The sequence below is a fragment of the Silene latifolia genome, chromosome 2 (assembly GCF_048544455.1).
Source record: "Silene latifolia isolate original U9 population chromosome 2, ASM4854445v1, whole genome shotgun sequence".
Taxonomy (NCBI): Eukaryota; Viridiplantae; Streptophyta; class Magnoliopsida; order Caryophyllales; family Caryophyllaceae; genus Silene; species Silene latifolia.
The window spans coordinates 163701986-163716530 of record NC_133527.1 but is presented as its reverse complement, the minus strand read 5'-3'; the positions used below and the strand labels follow the sequence as shown (position 1 = coordinate 163716530).

At 36.5% G+C, this 14545-nt stretch overlaps 2 protein-coding genes across 2 annotated transcripts; both read left to right on the top strand.

Annotated features, from left to right (window-relative positions):
* The first annotated feature begins 1242 nt into the window (after positions 1-1242).
* On the top strand, positions 1243-2568 carry LOC141641554 (protein FAR1-RELATED SEQUENCE 6-like). The gene is made up of 3 exons (XM_074450211.1): positions 1243-1392; positions 1476-2324; positions 2482-2568. Exons 1-3 carry the CDS (start codon positions 1243-1245, stop codon positions 2566-2568), a joined length of 1086 nt encoding a protein of 361 aa, XP_074306312.1.
* Positions 2569-7852: 5284 nt separating this feature from the next.
* Positions 7853-14178, top strand: LOC141643245 (cycloartenol-C-24-methyltransferase). The gene is made up of 14 exons (XM_074452312.1): positions 7853-8133; positions 8248-8347; positions 8927-8993; positions 9538-9611; positions 9728-9812; positions 9930-9985; positions 10807-10861; positions 11120-11167; positions 11289-11372; positions 11494-11610; positions 11717-11800; positions 11892-12017; positions 12127-12224; positions 13829-14178. Exons 2-14 carry the CDS (start codon positions 8265-8267, stop codon positions 13887-13889), a joined length of 1038 nt encoding a protein of 345 aa, XP_074308413.1. The 5' UTR covers positions 7853-8133; positions 8248-8264; the 3' UTR covers positions 13890-14178.
* The last annotated feature ends 367 nt before the right edge of the window (positions 14179-14545 follow it).

Here is a 14545-nt window from a genome sequence, read left to right as displayed (position 1 = left end):
AAGGAGAGCAACAAAGGCAATACCTAGTCATGCGACTTCTCAAGTAGTCCTTAGGAGAAGTCCAAGGAAACTATTAACCCAGTCATCAGAAGTTCAAGGCCCTAATCCTTCCCCAACAACCCTGACTGTTGTAACCCAATCCTCAGAAGTCCATGAAAATATTTCATCACCAAGGAAAACCAGTCAAAAGGCTGCCAAAGATCATGACGGATTCAAAATGCCCAAAACCACAACAAAGAAGTTAAATGTTTATGTCCAAAAAACAAAGACATTAACTAGTGTGAATGATGGCAGTCAAAGGATAACAAGAAGGAAGAGAGTTGAATATGAAGATCCAGAGTCTGATGATTCTGATAGTGAGGGCTCATACATACCATCTGATGAAGATGTGAATGATATTGAAGATGTGGTAACTGACTTGGAGGATGAAGATACATCAGTGTTAACCAGCTTAAACTTTATAGATGATGGTTATGTTCCTTTTGATGAAAGTAAATGGATTGATGATAAAGACCCATTTGCTTCAAAGATGTATAGTAATGGTGAAATTATGATGACAAGGAGTTTGGTGCAATTAAGTTAAGGCCTTGGATGTTGTTTATGGACAAAGAACATTTTAAGGATGTTCTTAGGGATTTTTGCATCCAAGAAGGGTTTTATGTGATTGTTGTCAAGGTTGATAACATGAGATACACAGCAGAGTGTGCAACTGTTGGTTGTCAATGGAGAATTCATGCAAGTGTGTTACTTGATGGAACAACCTGGGCCATCAAGTCCATTAAGAACCAAGCACATGGTTGTGCTGGTGTTGAGAGCCACAATCCCATGGCCAACTCTGTGTGGGTTGCTAGAAACTTGATAGAAGATATCATAGCTAACCCAGCTATAACCAGACCATCAATACAGAGCTTGCTCCAAGAAAGGTATGGCATAGAAATGAAGACTTCAACTATATATAGAATGAAGGACATAGCCATGACAGAGATAAATGGGGGCCATGATAAGTCCTACAAGATGTTGCCTGCTTACTGTGAAATGATCAAAAAAACTAATCCAGGAAGCTATGCTATATGCAGTTGGGTTGAGATGGAAACACCTGAGAGACCTATGCAATTCAGGAGCATATTTGTATCATTCACTGCTTAGTTTAAGGGGCTTATTGCTGGATGTAGGAGTTTGATAGGAGTTGATGGAACTCATCTAAAAGGCAATCATGGTGGGATTTTGTTAGCTGTTGTAGCAATGGATGGGAATAATGAGTTGTTTCCTATAGCAGTGGGGGTGGTTGAATCTGAAAATAAGAACAGCTGGTCAAAATTTTTTTGGCATTTGAAACAATGTCTGAGGGAGAGTGAAAGAACCAACTGGACTATTATATGTGACAGACAAAAGGTATGCATTGAATTCTTATGTAACATTTTAATCTGGAATCTGAACAATAACAACTGCTTGTAACATTGTTAATGTAATTGCAGGGAGTTGAACCAGCCTTGGAAAGTGTATGGCCTGAAGCATATAGGAGATTTTGTGTCAAGCATCTATGTAAAAATTTCAAGAAAGATTACCCTGTAATAGTCATGCATAAGCTTTTCTGGAAGGTTGTGAATGCCACTTCAGAGTTCAGTTTCAAGAAGGCCATGGAATCAATTGTACATCATGGAGGATTAGGTTGTGGTAGATGGTTTCTTGACCTAGGTGATAAAGAGCAGTGGGAAAAACACAAGTTTGATCCCAGTATCTCAAGTGATGAGAATACTTCAAACTTTGTGGAGAGCTTTAATGCCACACTAGGAGCTCAAAGATTGTTGCCAGTACTTACTCTTCTTGAAGGTGTGAGGAGAGTTTCTATGGTTAGGCATGTGACAAGGCAGCATGTGGCTGATACATGGCCTGATGATGGCATTTTTCCTAACATAAGAAGCATTTTAAGGAAGATGAAGAAGGATTCAAGAACTTGTACGACATTTGAATCAGGGAGAGGTGATTTTGAGATTCGTGATGGCAGAAGTTTCTTACTTGTTTCACTAACCAAAAGAGAGTGTGCTTGTGGACTATGGGATATCAGTGGCATACTCTGTAAGCATGCTATGAGAGCCATAATATCTGCTAAGAAGGACCCTGTGGATTATGTCAGTGAATGGTATTCTGTGAGGGTGTATAAGGAAGCATATGGGCTACCAATCAACCCTATCCCTGACATGGAGCAGTGGCATGTGTTTGACCTCCCAACTTTGGAACCACCCATATTGCGTAGAGCAATTGGAAGACCATCTAGAAACAGAAGAAGGGGAGCAAATGAAGGGAAAGAGAACCATTGCAATAAGGTGTAATAAGTGCAAGTGCTTTGGACACAACTCAAAGACCTGCAAAGGAGGGTATACAGCCAAAGAGAGGAATGCAATGGAAGGAAGAATCCGAAAGACAAGGAAGAAGGGTTTCAAGGCAGCTTCTGATGTAACACAATATTAGTCTCTTTCACAGTTGGAGGCTTTAGTACTTGGAAGCCAAAGACCAGAAACTTCAGCAGCTGGAGAGGCGAGGAAGGGAAAGAAGCAGAAGACTACTTAGAACATTCTGATGGCTTGATAACTTTTGATGCATAATCTAGTTTTCAATGGTTTAAATAACAATGACAATAATGTAATATTTTGCAGCTACTGATTATGCATATGATTTTGTAATAGATGTGAAAACACCAACAATGACTATCCTTTTGGTAATGCAACTTCACTTTATTAATTTCAGAAATTCTTGCATTACAATTTCTTGCAAATTAACACAACATTTTCATCCTTAAATCTTCAACATAATAACAAACACAAGTACAACTAACACAACAAAATTTAATTTCGTCCAATACAACAGATTTTTAAGGTCTCCATCAAATTTTTTCTTCAATCCAACTAAGTCGTCATTAAGACTTTCCTTGCTTGAGACTTCATCAACTTCATTTCCACTTGAAACCTTAAAAGCTTTTGTTAAAATGGCATGCTCTTCCCCAACCCACCTTACAAAATAGTCACATTCAAGACACTTGAAATATGCTTTCCTTGGATTGTTTGTAGATCCAGATATCTTAATAACTGTATTTCTTAAGCAACGAGTACAAGCTTGTGTCTTAAATTCAAGACCCGCAATAGGAGTGTTCCTCCAACTAGTCGAATAAGACATCAAAATTTGGTGGAATGTAGTATGCAAATAAGATTAAGAGAAAAGAGAAAGGAAATGAAAATAGTTGAATATAGAGAGAATGAGAAAGTAACATATAAATAGGAGATTGGAGGAGGGATTTATAAAACTGAAGTATAAAGAATTGGGGGGAAATTTTCATAAAAAAATGGAGGGAAAAAGGTAGGGAAGAGGGAAAAAGGGAGGGAAGTCAATGTTATAGCCACATATGCAAAGTAGTCCAAGTCATAAGCCAAGTAAGCACTTAACGGTCCATATTTGACGGTTTGAAAAGTAAGGGTTATGTTTGAGACTAATTAATGAAATTTAGGGGTACAAGTGATAATTTGAAAAACGCGAGGGTACAAGTTAGAAACATGAAAAGTTCAGGGGCACCCCATAGAAAAACCCATAAAAAAACTCCCCAATCTACCCCGGTTGTTATTTCCTTAAAAGCTACTCCGCTTCCAAGACTTCTGCTTAAAGCTACTCCGCTCCAAGACTTTTGCTTTGGGCTACTCCGCCGAAAGACTTCGTGCTTAAAAGCTACTCTACTTCCAAGACTTCTGCTTAAGATAACTCTATCTTAAGACTTTGGTTTGGTGCAAGTCGGTTTGTTGCAACACAGCGGCGAAATAACATTTAAGTTCTTAACATGAGATCATCGAACAAGATAAATGACTTAGTGGAACGAACTAACTCTTTTAAAAAGACTCGAATTGATTTTGCAAAACACGACTCAAGTATAGAAAGTAATAAATGATTTTGCAACTTTACTCGACAAAGCTTAAAGTCTTTTTCTCATTTTAAACTCTTTGTTGTTGCACACTTGTAAATGTCCAAGTAGTATGGTATTTATAATGTCCAAGTAATATATACTTCACATATTAAAATAACACACAACATTATAGTCAAGTGATAAAATATTATAAGAAATTGAAGCTTAAGCAACACTAGCAAATGGGTCGATTATTGTCCAAGCAAAACCGAGCTTCTTATGCAAGAAATTGGGTTACTTGCATAGGTAATCTAGTCTACTTGTCCAAGCAATCTTGTTGCCCACACAGACACAAATATGGGTTAGGTTTTTTTATCAAGAAATAAGCTTGTCTTGAAAGCGATTTTTAAGAGTTTAAAATGTTCAATCCAGATTTTCTGAAATGTTTTAAGGTTGAAAGAAAGTTTGGAAAGCAATTTTCAAGAGTTTAGAACTTTTTCGAAATATTTCCTTTAAAGACGAGTTAGAAACCACGGTGCACTGCACTGTGTATTTTGAAGCACTTAACAATTATCGTTAATCATCTCTTTACAACACTATGATTCTAACTATGACAATCTTCATCTTTGATTATCCTTGTGCAATCTTCATTAACGATTAGAGCTTACGAGCTATAAGATTAAAACTTAAGAAACAAACGATTAAATAACAATGTGATTAATTTTTCTTAGGCGTCATCAACAATCATTATTATCAAATTGGGTCTCAACACAAATGGTCAGCCAATTTATATAAAACCATCAACAATCACAATATCAAGCCCTTTGTCAAGTTTTAAGATATCTACAAGGCACTCTTGGTCATGGCATTATGATCAGTACATCTACCAAACGTACCCTTCAAACTGCAGTTGGAGCTGATCAGCAGGGCTCCACTGATTCTAACCCTAAATCGAGCCAAGCCAATCACAGCCTGAACCAGCTCCAACACAGGTCCCAAGGAGGCTAACTAGGTCTAATTATCAGCTGCCAATTTGGCCAGCTGATATAGAGCTTAACTAAGCTTAATTGATGGCCAAAATCCAAGGTTAAATCCAGCCTAGTCAGTTAGTATTAGCAGTAAAATAACAACGTGAAAGGAAGGTACAATGGGTAGATGGAATGTCATTGTCACAAAAGCAAGTTTCCTGAAATGTTCAAGCAAGGACCATAGTTGAGAGCTCGAGGCAATTGGAGGGTAAACACTTTCACCCAGCATCTTTTTACTAGCCAACAAAGACAATTAGAGTTTGAAAACTCTAAAAGAGCAACAACTTGAAGCTTGCACTAGAAACAGCCAAAAGGGACTGGCATTCACGTGTTTCCCCCATTATTTTCACTTTTCTTTAAGTTGACTCAGCTTGTAAAATATTTATTTTATGTTATGTATTTCCTGGATGGATTTGTAGCCCTTGGATATGAAACACTTGAATTGTAACTCAAGACAAGGCCTATATAAGGACCTATGTCTCATATGTTGAAAGTAGACTTTTGATGAATGAAAACTAAACCTTGAGAATCTCTCAACCAAAATTCAATTTGTGCTTTGCTGTAGTTGAGTCCAGACCTGTTAATTAACTTGTGTATTGCTATAGTTAATTGAGCAAAGTCTGTGGGCATAACTGGATTAATCTTGTGCCTTGTTGTGGATTAGCTTAGCTGTGTTGTCTCAAGTTTAAGCTGAGGATTCCTGTGTCAACCTGTGGAATTCTTTGTTTAAATTTGTCAAGCTATAATCTTTAGTCTCTTGTGAGCATTCTTTGTGGATTTCAGGTCATAGTTATATCATTTGCTCAATCAAATTCATCAAACAATTCACCTAAGTCAAACTGACAGGATATTCATCTGTCAGGCTACTTTGTTGAATTTATTAAAAATACTTAGAATACTTCTAAAATCTTGATATTGGGCTTAAATTAAGTTTACAAATTAAAGAGTCTTCCCACAAATTTCTATGAATTTAGGAGACCATTTACTATTTTTACCAAGTTACTGAAGTCTGTTGCATTCTCACCCATTCAGTCAATTTCAGTCTAATATCCTAAAATAGTGACCGTTCTAGGGTTATACACTCCACAAGCCTTATATGACTCTTATTGGTCAGCCTGTCCCATGACTAAAAGGTTCATTATAGGTTAGGTGATCCTCCTTGACTAGTTTCATATAGGTTGGAAGGGTAACCAACAAAGGACCGTATCAAAATCCTCTGCCTGAGGCTGAATATATGGTTCTATCTCAAGCAGCTGTTGCGGTCATTTTGTTGGCCAGACTGTTAGAGGAGATGAGCATAACTAATCTTCAACCTGTCACAATGCATTGTGATAACAACAGTGCAATACACACTGTTAAGAATGTTATTTTTCATGAGCGTACTAAACATATTGAGCTTGATTGTCATTTTACAAGGGACAAAGTCTTGAAAGGTCTCCTCCAACTGAAGGATCTACATACAACATCTCAACTTGCCGATGTTCTGACAAAAATCCTTCCTTCACATCACCACCATAGGTTCATTCATAATCTGGGAATACTGCCCCTTCAAGAGCACCCTCCAGATTGTCGAGGGTTGGTACCTGGCAGTGAGGTCAATGTCAGTTTCTGTAGGAGGAAAGAAAACAAGAGGATCCAATATAGGACACCTCCTTTATTTTAGGTCCATTTATCTCTAATTCTTAGGACGTTATAATTTTTTTTTTCTATATATATATGCAAGATGTAAGCGGCCGCAATACACAAAAACTAATATCAATATTATTATTTCCTTTAACACAATCATTTATTTGACCTTTATTCTTTATGAAGGATATTTTAATAAAAAATAAATAAATAATTGAAATTGAGGGAATACAATCTTCATCCCCTTACTACTAAGAGAATAAAAATTCTCTTAATTTTCCCTCCAAATGCTTCTATCTAAATAAAGAAACAGGTAAAACTTTCTTTAAACTATTATCTTTTCATTAAAATATAATTTTATAATTAAACATTACTCTTATAATTAAATTTAAAATGATTTTTTCATCAAAATAAAATAAAATTAAAGCTAAACTATAAACTAAGTTGGTAAATTTTTCATTAAATGCAATAATTATAATTTTAGAGAATAAATTGCATAATTACCATCAACTTGGTGACAAAATAAATACATCTTTCATAACTTTAGTTTTCCATTATTAATAACACCCTAAAAAAAATACTCAATATATACCGCGCATTGCGCGGGATCTATACTAGTTCAATCATTATTCATCTAATTATGGTGCAAATCTTCAATGATGCATTATATCAAAATCTTACAACTAAACTACCTACTAAGTTAAACCTGATAATAAAGTTAATAAAGACGAACAATGGGAATGGTCAACTTGGATGACTCATATGATCATATCAAATATCATAGATCCAAAACTCATCGACATCTTAATTGTCCAAATAGATATGGTTCCAAAAAACAAGGCACGCACGACCCACGGTAGGCCTAAAGCTCAAAACAAAAAACCTTGCACATTTTTTTAGTTTAAAATAAGACGGGTTAAATATAGTCATTTTACGATAAAATATTACCATCATTTAAATTATAAAAAATGACAACTTTAATTATTACGGAGTACATTTTATTATTAAATTATTAAATTCTATTGATAACATTTGATGCGTTTTATTTCAGAACGTCTAAAATAAAACCTTATTGAAAATCCTTAAATATCACAGCTAGTGTTACTTGTGATGGGCTAATTCCGTCACAAGCTTGTGACCTCTCACAAAAAGGGAGAGAGGATAAGGTAGGGCATCCCTATGTGCTTCACACTCACCTTTTAATGGGCATTTTATGAGAGAAAACGATATCCATCACAAGTTTGTGACGGATATCGCTCATCTTCAATGAGATTTTGTCAATATGAACGGAGAAGTCGAAGTTACTACGAGTGTAACAACTCACATGTGGGCACATCCCGGACAGGGTTAACAGCTCATACAATACACAACTTGACAACACTTCTACTCATTAACAATCTCTCTTTGCTATCTTTCTTTGCACCCAAATAAAGAAAAAACGCCTGCCATCTCATCTCTTGCCTTTTAAAAAAAAAAAAACAACTGTAGTGGACGCCATTGTCAATATAGACAAAACTCACGCCTACCACTTCTCCTCCACTCTCTCTATTTTACTTTACCAATCTCCCTCTATTCCTTCTTTTCATCCCCAAAGTAATCTCCCTTTCTGCATTCTTCTTCTTTTATTATTTTGATTTTGATTTTGATTTTGTTTTTGATTTTGCTTTTTTGACCTACATTATCGTTGTTTGTTTTATTTATGATCAGATTAAAGTAATACGATAATGTCGAAGACCGGTGCCATGGATCTCGCCTCTGGTGTTGGTGGAAAGATCCAGAAAGACGATGTTCTTTCTGCCGTTGATAAGTCAGTTCCATCTCTTTTCCGATTTTGAATAACGTATACAATTCAATGGAACGGAATTTATTAAGTGTTACGTACTTTTAATTTTGTGTGTGTGCCGCCATCATCGTACATATTAATTGTCCAACCACCCGCTTTCGTCTAAATTATTGTGAAAATAAATCAAATACGACAAATTTAATATTTGGAGCGATTAATGATCAAAGTTGACGGTCAAATACGATAAATTTAATAGTATTTAATAGTCATGGTTGTTGTAGATCGCCAATATGTAAGCTCAACACAATGCATGGTGGCGTGCTTCATAATGTTTTATCGGTCATGTTAATTTCGTCAATCTGTTTTACTCCTCCGTCTCAATCGTTTGTTTACCTTTTTATTCTGGAATATGCGACGTCTTTCATTTAATGTACTCCGTACTACTTTTGGGTGAAACATTAGGTATGGAGAAGTATGACTTTAACTGTACTGACTTCTGAGTGCATCAAACAGTACAGGATTGACAATTTGTTAATTATCTGAAATTGCATGATCAGAAGTCAAATTGATCTCTTATTTAATTGCCATTTGTTGCGGATTTAGGTACGAGAAGTATCACGGTTACTATGGAGGTGAAGAGGATGACAGAAAATCCAATTACACAGACATGGTAATGAATCTTATACGCGTACTTATAACCTCTTGGGCTTTACATTCCAATTGGCGGACACATGGTTACTGAATTCACTCGGTGCTCTAACGAATCGCGAATTGCTAAAAGCGAATTTTATCATGTTGCTTACTGAAATACATATAACACACATTCTATAAGAGCGAATCACGAATTGGTAAGGGCGTATTCATAGTGAATTCGGTAACCAGGGGCGGACACATAGTTTCTACTGGATCATCCATGACCATATATTACTTGAGAGTTAAGACAATTTGCGATGGATATTGCATTTCAGCTAGCATGACCATAGGAAGTACAAAATACTTTTTTATTCCCTAATTGAACAAATGGTTCGAAAACTATTGGCTGTTAGCTGTCATGTCTTTAGTAAATGTCTTCTGAGCATTGGTTCGTTTTTGTGCTTGTTATAAAGAACCCTCCTCTTGTGGTTCTTAGTTGACGATAATGGTGCATAATGAGATTAAGTATGCCGAAACATTCCCTCTTATGAGCTCTCCATTTTTGTGTACTCTGATTATAGGTCAACAAGTACTATGATTTGGTGACAAGCTTTTATGAGTTTGGATGGGGAGAGTCCTTCCACTTTGCGCACAGGTGGATGTTTTCTTAATTTTTTTCACAAAATGGCTATCTAATGCTTATAACTGTCACATCAGGGGCCTGTTTCTCTGGCATTACGTCTATGTTTATATGTAATTCTTTGTCGGCAGATGGAATGGGGAATCTCTTCGCGAGAGTATCAAACGTCACGAGCACTTTCTTGCTTTGCAGCTAGGGCTTAAACCTGGATACAAGGTTATCTTACTTTTTTTTTTTTTTTAAACTTTATCTTCTTTGTGCATTCTGATTTTTGAGTTAGGTGCCCTACCATGTCCTCTATGTTCTCTAATATATACTTCGAACATATTTCAGGTTTTGGATGTAGGATGTGGTATTGGTGGACCACTCAGGGAAATATCAAGATTCAGGTGATAACTCTGAGAAGTTGGATGCCATAGGGTTTTTTCTCCTTTTCCTTGACTTAGATTGTATATATGTCTGTACGAGTCTTCTGTGTCTTTAATTTTGCTTTGCCGTATGTGTTCATCATTTTGTGAATAAAGCTTTGATGTACCTCAAGCGTCATCAAAAGATAATGATACAAACAAAAGCAACACTGGAGAAAAATTATACTCCCTCCGTCCCGGTCAATTGTTGTCCTTTGGTTTTGGCACAAAGACCAAGGAAAGGGGAAGGGGCCAATTACTAAGTGACAAGTGGAACAAATGGAGTGTGAATGATCAAATTGTTCATAAAGTTCATTCTTAAAATAGAAAAGACAACAAATGAGTGAGACACCCCAATATGGAAAAGGACAACAAATGACCGGGACAGAGGGAGTACACAGCAAAATTAGACTCCTAAGATCAAACATGAAAATAAAAACAACCTGATAGCTAAACTCTTGGATTATTAGAAGCTCCAAATTATAACTTTGAACCCAATTTGTGACATACCCCAGCAGCCGTGCTAAAAGCAATATGCAGCGAAACTCCTCTGGAAGTATCCTCCGTAAGCAACCACTTTCCCAAAATGATGGGCAAAGCATACACAGTCCAATTTCACTGTTTTATGGAAGCTGTGACTTGTCGCTACAATGCTGGAATTGCCTGATAGGTTATGGTTAGAATGTGCTGTTTAGTAACGCTGAACATTCACGACACCTGCTCGTATTCTTTCTTATGTTCAAGAACTTTTTTTTTTTCATTATTTGTAATTGTTCTGATGATCATAATTCTTGATGTGGCAGTTCAACATCGGTGACAGGGTTGAACAATAACGAGTACCAAATTACTAGGGGAAAGGTTTGTTTTGCTTTCCTTTTGAGGCTTCTGGTGGCGTAAACCATTTTTCTTTTTAAACTGCAATAAAATTTTGGCGTGTCATACTTGCCGTGTTTCTTGCCTCTTTCCCCTCTCTCCACAACATTCTATAGCTAGAAGCCTATAAATCTATAATAACCTTTCGAAGTCTGAAATCATCCAAATGCGTCATTGTACTGTTCGACTGTTTGAGCAATTTCAAGTGTATCTTTAATATTTGAACTTATCTTTCACATACAGGAACTAAACCGGATTGCAGGGGTGGATAAGACATGCAACTTTGTCAAGGTTGGTCAAACATAAAGATAATCAGTCATCTTCCCTTCAGAAGCGTAGCTTGTAAATAATAGCTGCCGAATATCATACAACTTCTACATAACTCACAATCTTAGAACCATTGGTTATGCAGGCTGATTTCATGAAAATGCCATTTCCTGAGAATTCATTTGATGCTGTCTATGCAATCGAGGCGACATGCCATGCACCAGATGCAGTAAGTAGTACATAAGTTTTACTACTGTTGTCAATGTCTTACTTTGTCTTCTAGTAGTTATTTCGCTCATGCTCATGACATTTTCTCTTGAATATGTTTTGTTTATTCTTTGATACAAAAGGTTGGGTGCTACAAAGAGATATTCAGAGTATTGAAGCCTGGGCAGCATTTTGCTGCATATGAGTGGTGTATGACCGATGCCTTTGACCCCAACAATAAAGAACACCAGAAGATCAAGGTTTTTGCATGTGCACATAATCTTGTACTTTTGATGTTTGATAAACAATGTTCTATTGTTGTTTGATAAACAATGTTCTATTGTTGTAAAATATTGATGCATGCAGGAAGAAATTGAACTTGGTGATGGACTTCCAGACATCAGATCAACAAGACAGTGCCTTGATGCTCTAAAAAAAGCCGGTTTTGAGGTTGGAAAAGTTCCTTTATGCTTTCTGTATACTTACCTATTAGAGAAGAGCAATACATTGAAAAATGAGTGTATATTTCCTGTCAATGTAGGTTATCTGGGAGAGAGATATTGCAGGTGAATCACCAGTTCCTTGGTACTTGCCTTTGGATACGAACCACTTTTCTTTGAGCAGTTTCCGTCTAACTGCCGCTGGACGTTTTGTCACTAGAAACCTGGTAAGATCTAATGATGAAAGTTCTCCCAAACTGCAACTGACCTGAGAGTTCGGCTGTTAAACCACGCTAGCTATGTTGACTAATTAGCGTCAATGTCTTTATTTTGTAGGTCAAGACTCTAGAGTTTGTTGGGCTTGCTCCAAAGGGAAGTCTTAGAGTACAGTCTTTTCTAGAAAAAGCTGCGGAAGGACTTGTGGATGGTGGACGGTAAGTGATATAGTATAAACTCTGCCGAGCTAACAAATGTTCTATCATGAAAAATTGTGACTAGGCATGTCTGATTAGTTATTTTTAATTTCCTATACCCAGCTATAGCCTATAAGTGCGGGAGGGCTGTGCAAAACCGGTTCGCTCCCGGTTTTGCGAACCGATTTGGTTACACGGTTTTGCAAACCGGTTTGGTTACACGGTTTTGCAAGCCGGTTCGCTCACCCGGTTTTGAAGATCATGAGTCCATGATTTACCTAACCGGAACCAAACCGTTTTTTTAATATGGGTCTCCTTTTTTTTGCACTTGCCAAACTGGATCCGAAAACCGGTTAACCAAACCAGTTTCAAGATCCGGTTTCAGAATTATGCTGCTTGTTCCATTTTTGTACTGTCAAGTGTCAAATGTCAACCAACGAATTGCTTTCTATGAAAGCCATTAAATTGCAAAAAATCAGTTTACAGTCATGTTAATCAATGTCTTTGTAATTGTATTCATGATTATACAGTAGCTAATGATTTCAATGTGTCATGAAATCATCAAAATCTTTTGTATTCAAGCAGAGATTCTTCAATCTCAGCAAATCAGTAGATAAAAAAAACCGAAATAAATTATACAATCACTGAAAAACGAATTAAAATTCGTTATAAAGAAAAAAGTGAAAAATAGGAGAAATTATAAAATCAATAAAATAAAGACAATATAATTTCACTAAAAAACGAAAAAAATGAAAAACGAAATGAAAAATACAATTTTTTTTTTATAAATGAAAAAGATGTACAAAGAATCAAATAAACTTTGAGTTGATGAAAGCTCGAAGTTTTTGATGTAGTAGATCTAGGGTTATGGCCTATGGGTTTGTTTTCTTGATGAGAGTAGAGAAACTAGTGTTTGAGAAATGACTTTTGAGTTTTGGACCTTTTGGGTTTGGTCTGGTTTGCTGATGACACTGATGCTGTGATGCATGAGTGTTACCTGATCTTTTTTAAGGATTAATCTGGTTCAAAAAATGGGCCCGGTTTCAACCCGACCCCGGACTGCTTTTACACTGAAAATTTTGGTTCAGGAGCCCAAACCGAAAATAAACCAAATTTTTGAGTTCCTAAATTCAGGGCGGATCAGATTTCCTGCTCCCCCATGGTCTCTTAAGTCTCTCACCCTCAAAGTAGTGCTTTATTTGTTTAGCTGGGCAATTGAACGCTAAATAAGTGCGGTGCTTTGATTTTTTGATGAAAAAGTTTGAAAACCTGAGTTTTGGGAAACTTATAAATTAGCTCTATGTTGGTTCGTAAACTTGAGTTTCATTTTATAATCTTCAATTTAGCTTATCTAACTACTACAACTGTCTGCATTTGAGTTGGAACTTTTGAGGGTATTATACTCCGTAACTTATAAGGTCTTAGCGTTACCTTGGCCATATTTGGTAGCTTCAAATTCCACCTTTTATGTACGACTGACCTTCTCGTGAATCACGATCCCTTTATTTACCAAAAGAAAAAAAATTGAGACATGATCCCTTTTGTTTCTTATGCTAGATTTTGGTCGACCTGATTTCTCTGGTAAACTGACATTTAATTACACTTGTTCTGGCATAAATTTGTAGGAGAGAGATCTTCACACCTATGTATTTCTTCCTCGTTCGGAAGCCTGCTTCAAGCAGCTAGTGATGCTGAACGATTCTGATTACAAGTTAGAACCATGCAAGGATCTGCAGCTGGTGAAGGAGCCGTAACACAGTCTAGTGCGAAATGCGCATCGGCTGTTAGTCTGAAGTTAATGCTAAACTGGGTTTATTTTCTCATTCATTAATTTGCTTATCGACTATCTTGTTTAACTTTTGTTTTTAATCATTTCGTGTGTAATCTACCGCTTTTCTCCATCTTTAGTCGAATACAAGAACTGCTGTTGATAGCTTTTTTGAAATTTGAAGCCAAGTTAGTATTTTTTTTTCAATTAGTCTCATTGTAGACAGGTTATCCGTCTAAAGATGTAGACGGGTCAAATATATCATCACTTTTATAATAAGACAACCCCCACCATCTAACCTGTTTGTTTTATTATGAAAGTGGTGATATATTTGACCCGACTAAAAGATATGCTACGGCCAACTTCCATGATGCAACTACTAGTAGTCTTTTGCTCACTCTTCATTGTCTTTACTCTTTAGGGGTCGCTTAAGATGTTACGGTGTAGTACTGCAGTAGCTTTAAATGAGAAGAATGAGAGGAGATACTAGATAAGTAGATTTTGGTGATTGGTGGTCGTAACTCGTAAGAGGACGGGAATGAAGAAAGGGAAGAACTAATGAACTATTGAGAGA

Bases quoted from the DNA above. Each gene is read 5' to 3' on its own strand.
- LOC141641554 (XM_074450211.1), top strand. From the start codon at position 1,243: ATGGATGGGAATAATGAGTTGTTTCCTATAGCAGTGGGGGTGGTTGAA. The intron at 1,393-1,475 runs GTATGCATTGAA...ATGTAATTGCAG, and splicing joins TTATATGTGACAGACAAAAG to GGAGTTGAACCAGCCTTGGA. The intron at 2,325-2,481 runs GTGTAATAAGTG...TCTCTTTCACAG, and splicing joins AAGAGAACCATTGCAATAAG to TTGGAGGCTTTAGTACTTGG.
- LOC141643245 (XM_074452312.1), top strand. From the start codon at position 8,265: ATGTCGAAGACCGGTGCCATGGATCTCGCCTCTGGTGTTGGTGGAAAG. The intron at 11,611-11,716 runs GTTTTTGCATGT...TGATGCATGCAG, and splicing joins AAGAACACCAGAAGATCAAG to GAAGAAATTGAACTTGGTGA. The intron at 12,018-12,126 runs GTAAGATCTAAT...TTTATTTTGTAG, and splicing joins GTTTTGTCACTAGAAACCTG to GTCAAGACTCTAGAGTTTGT.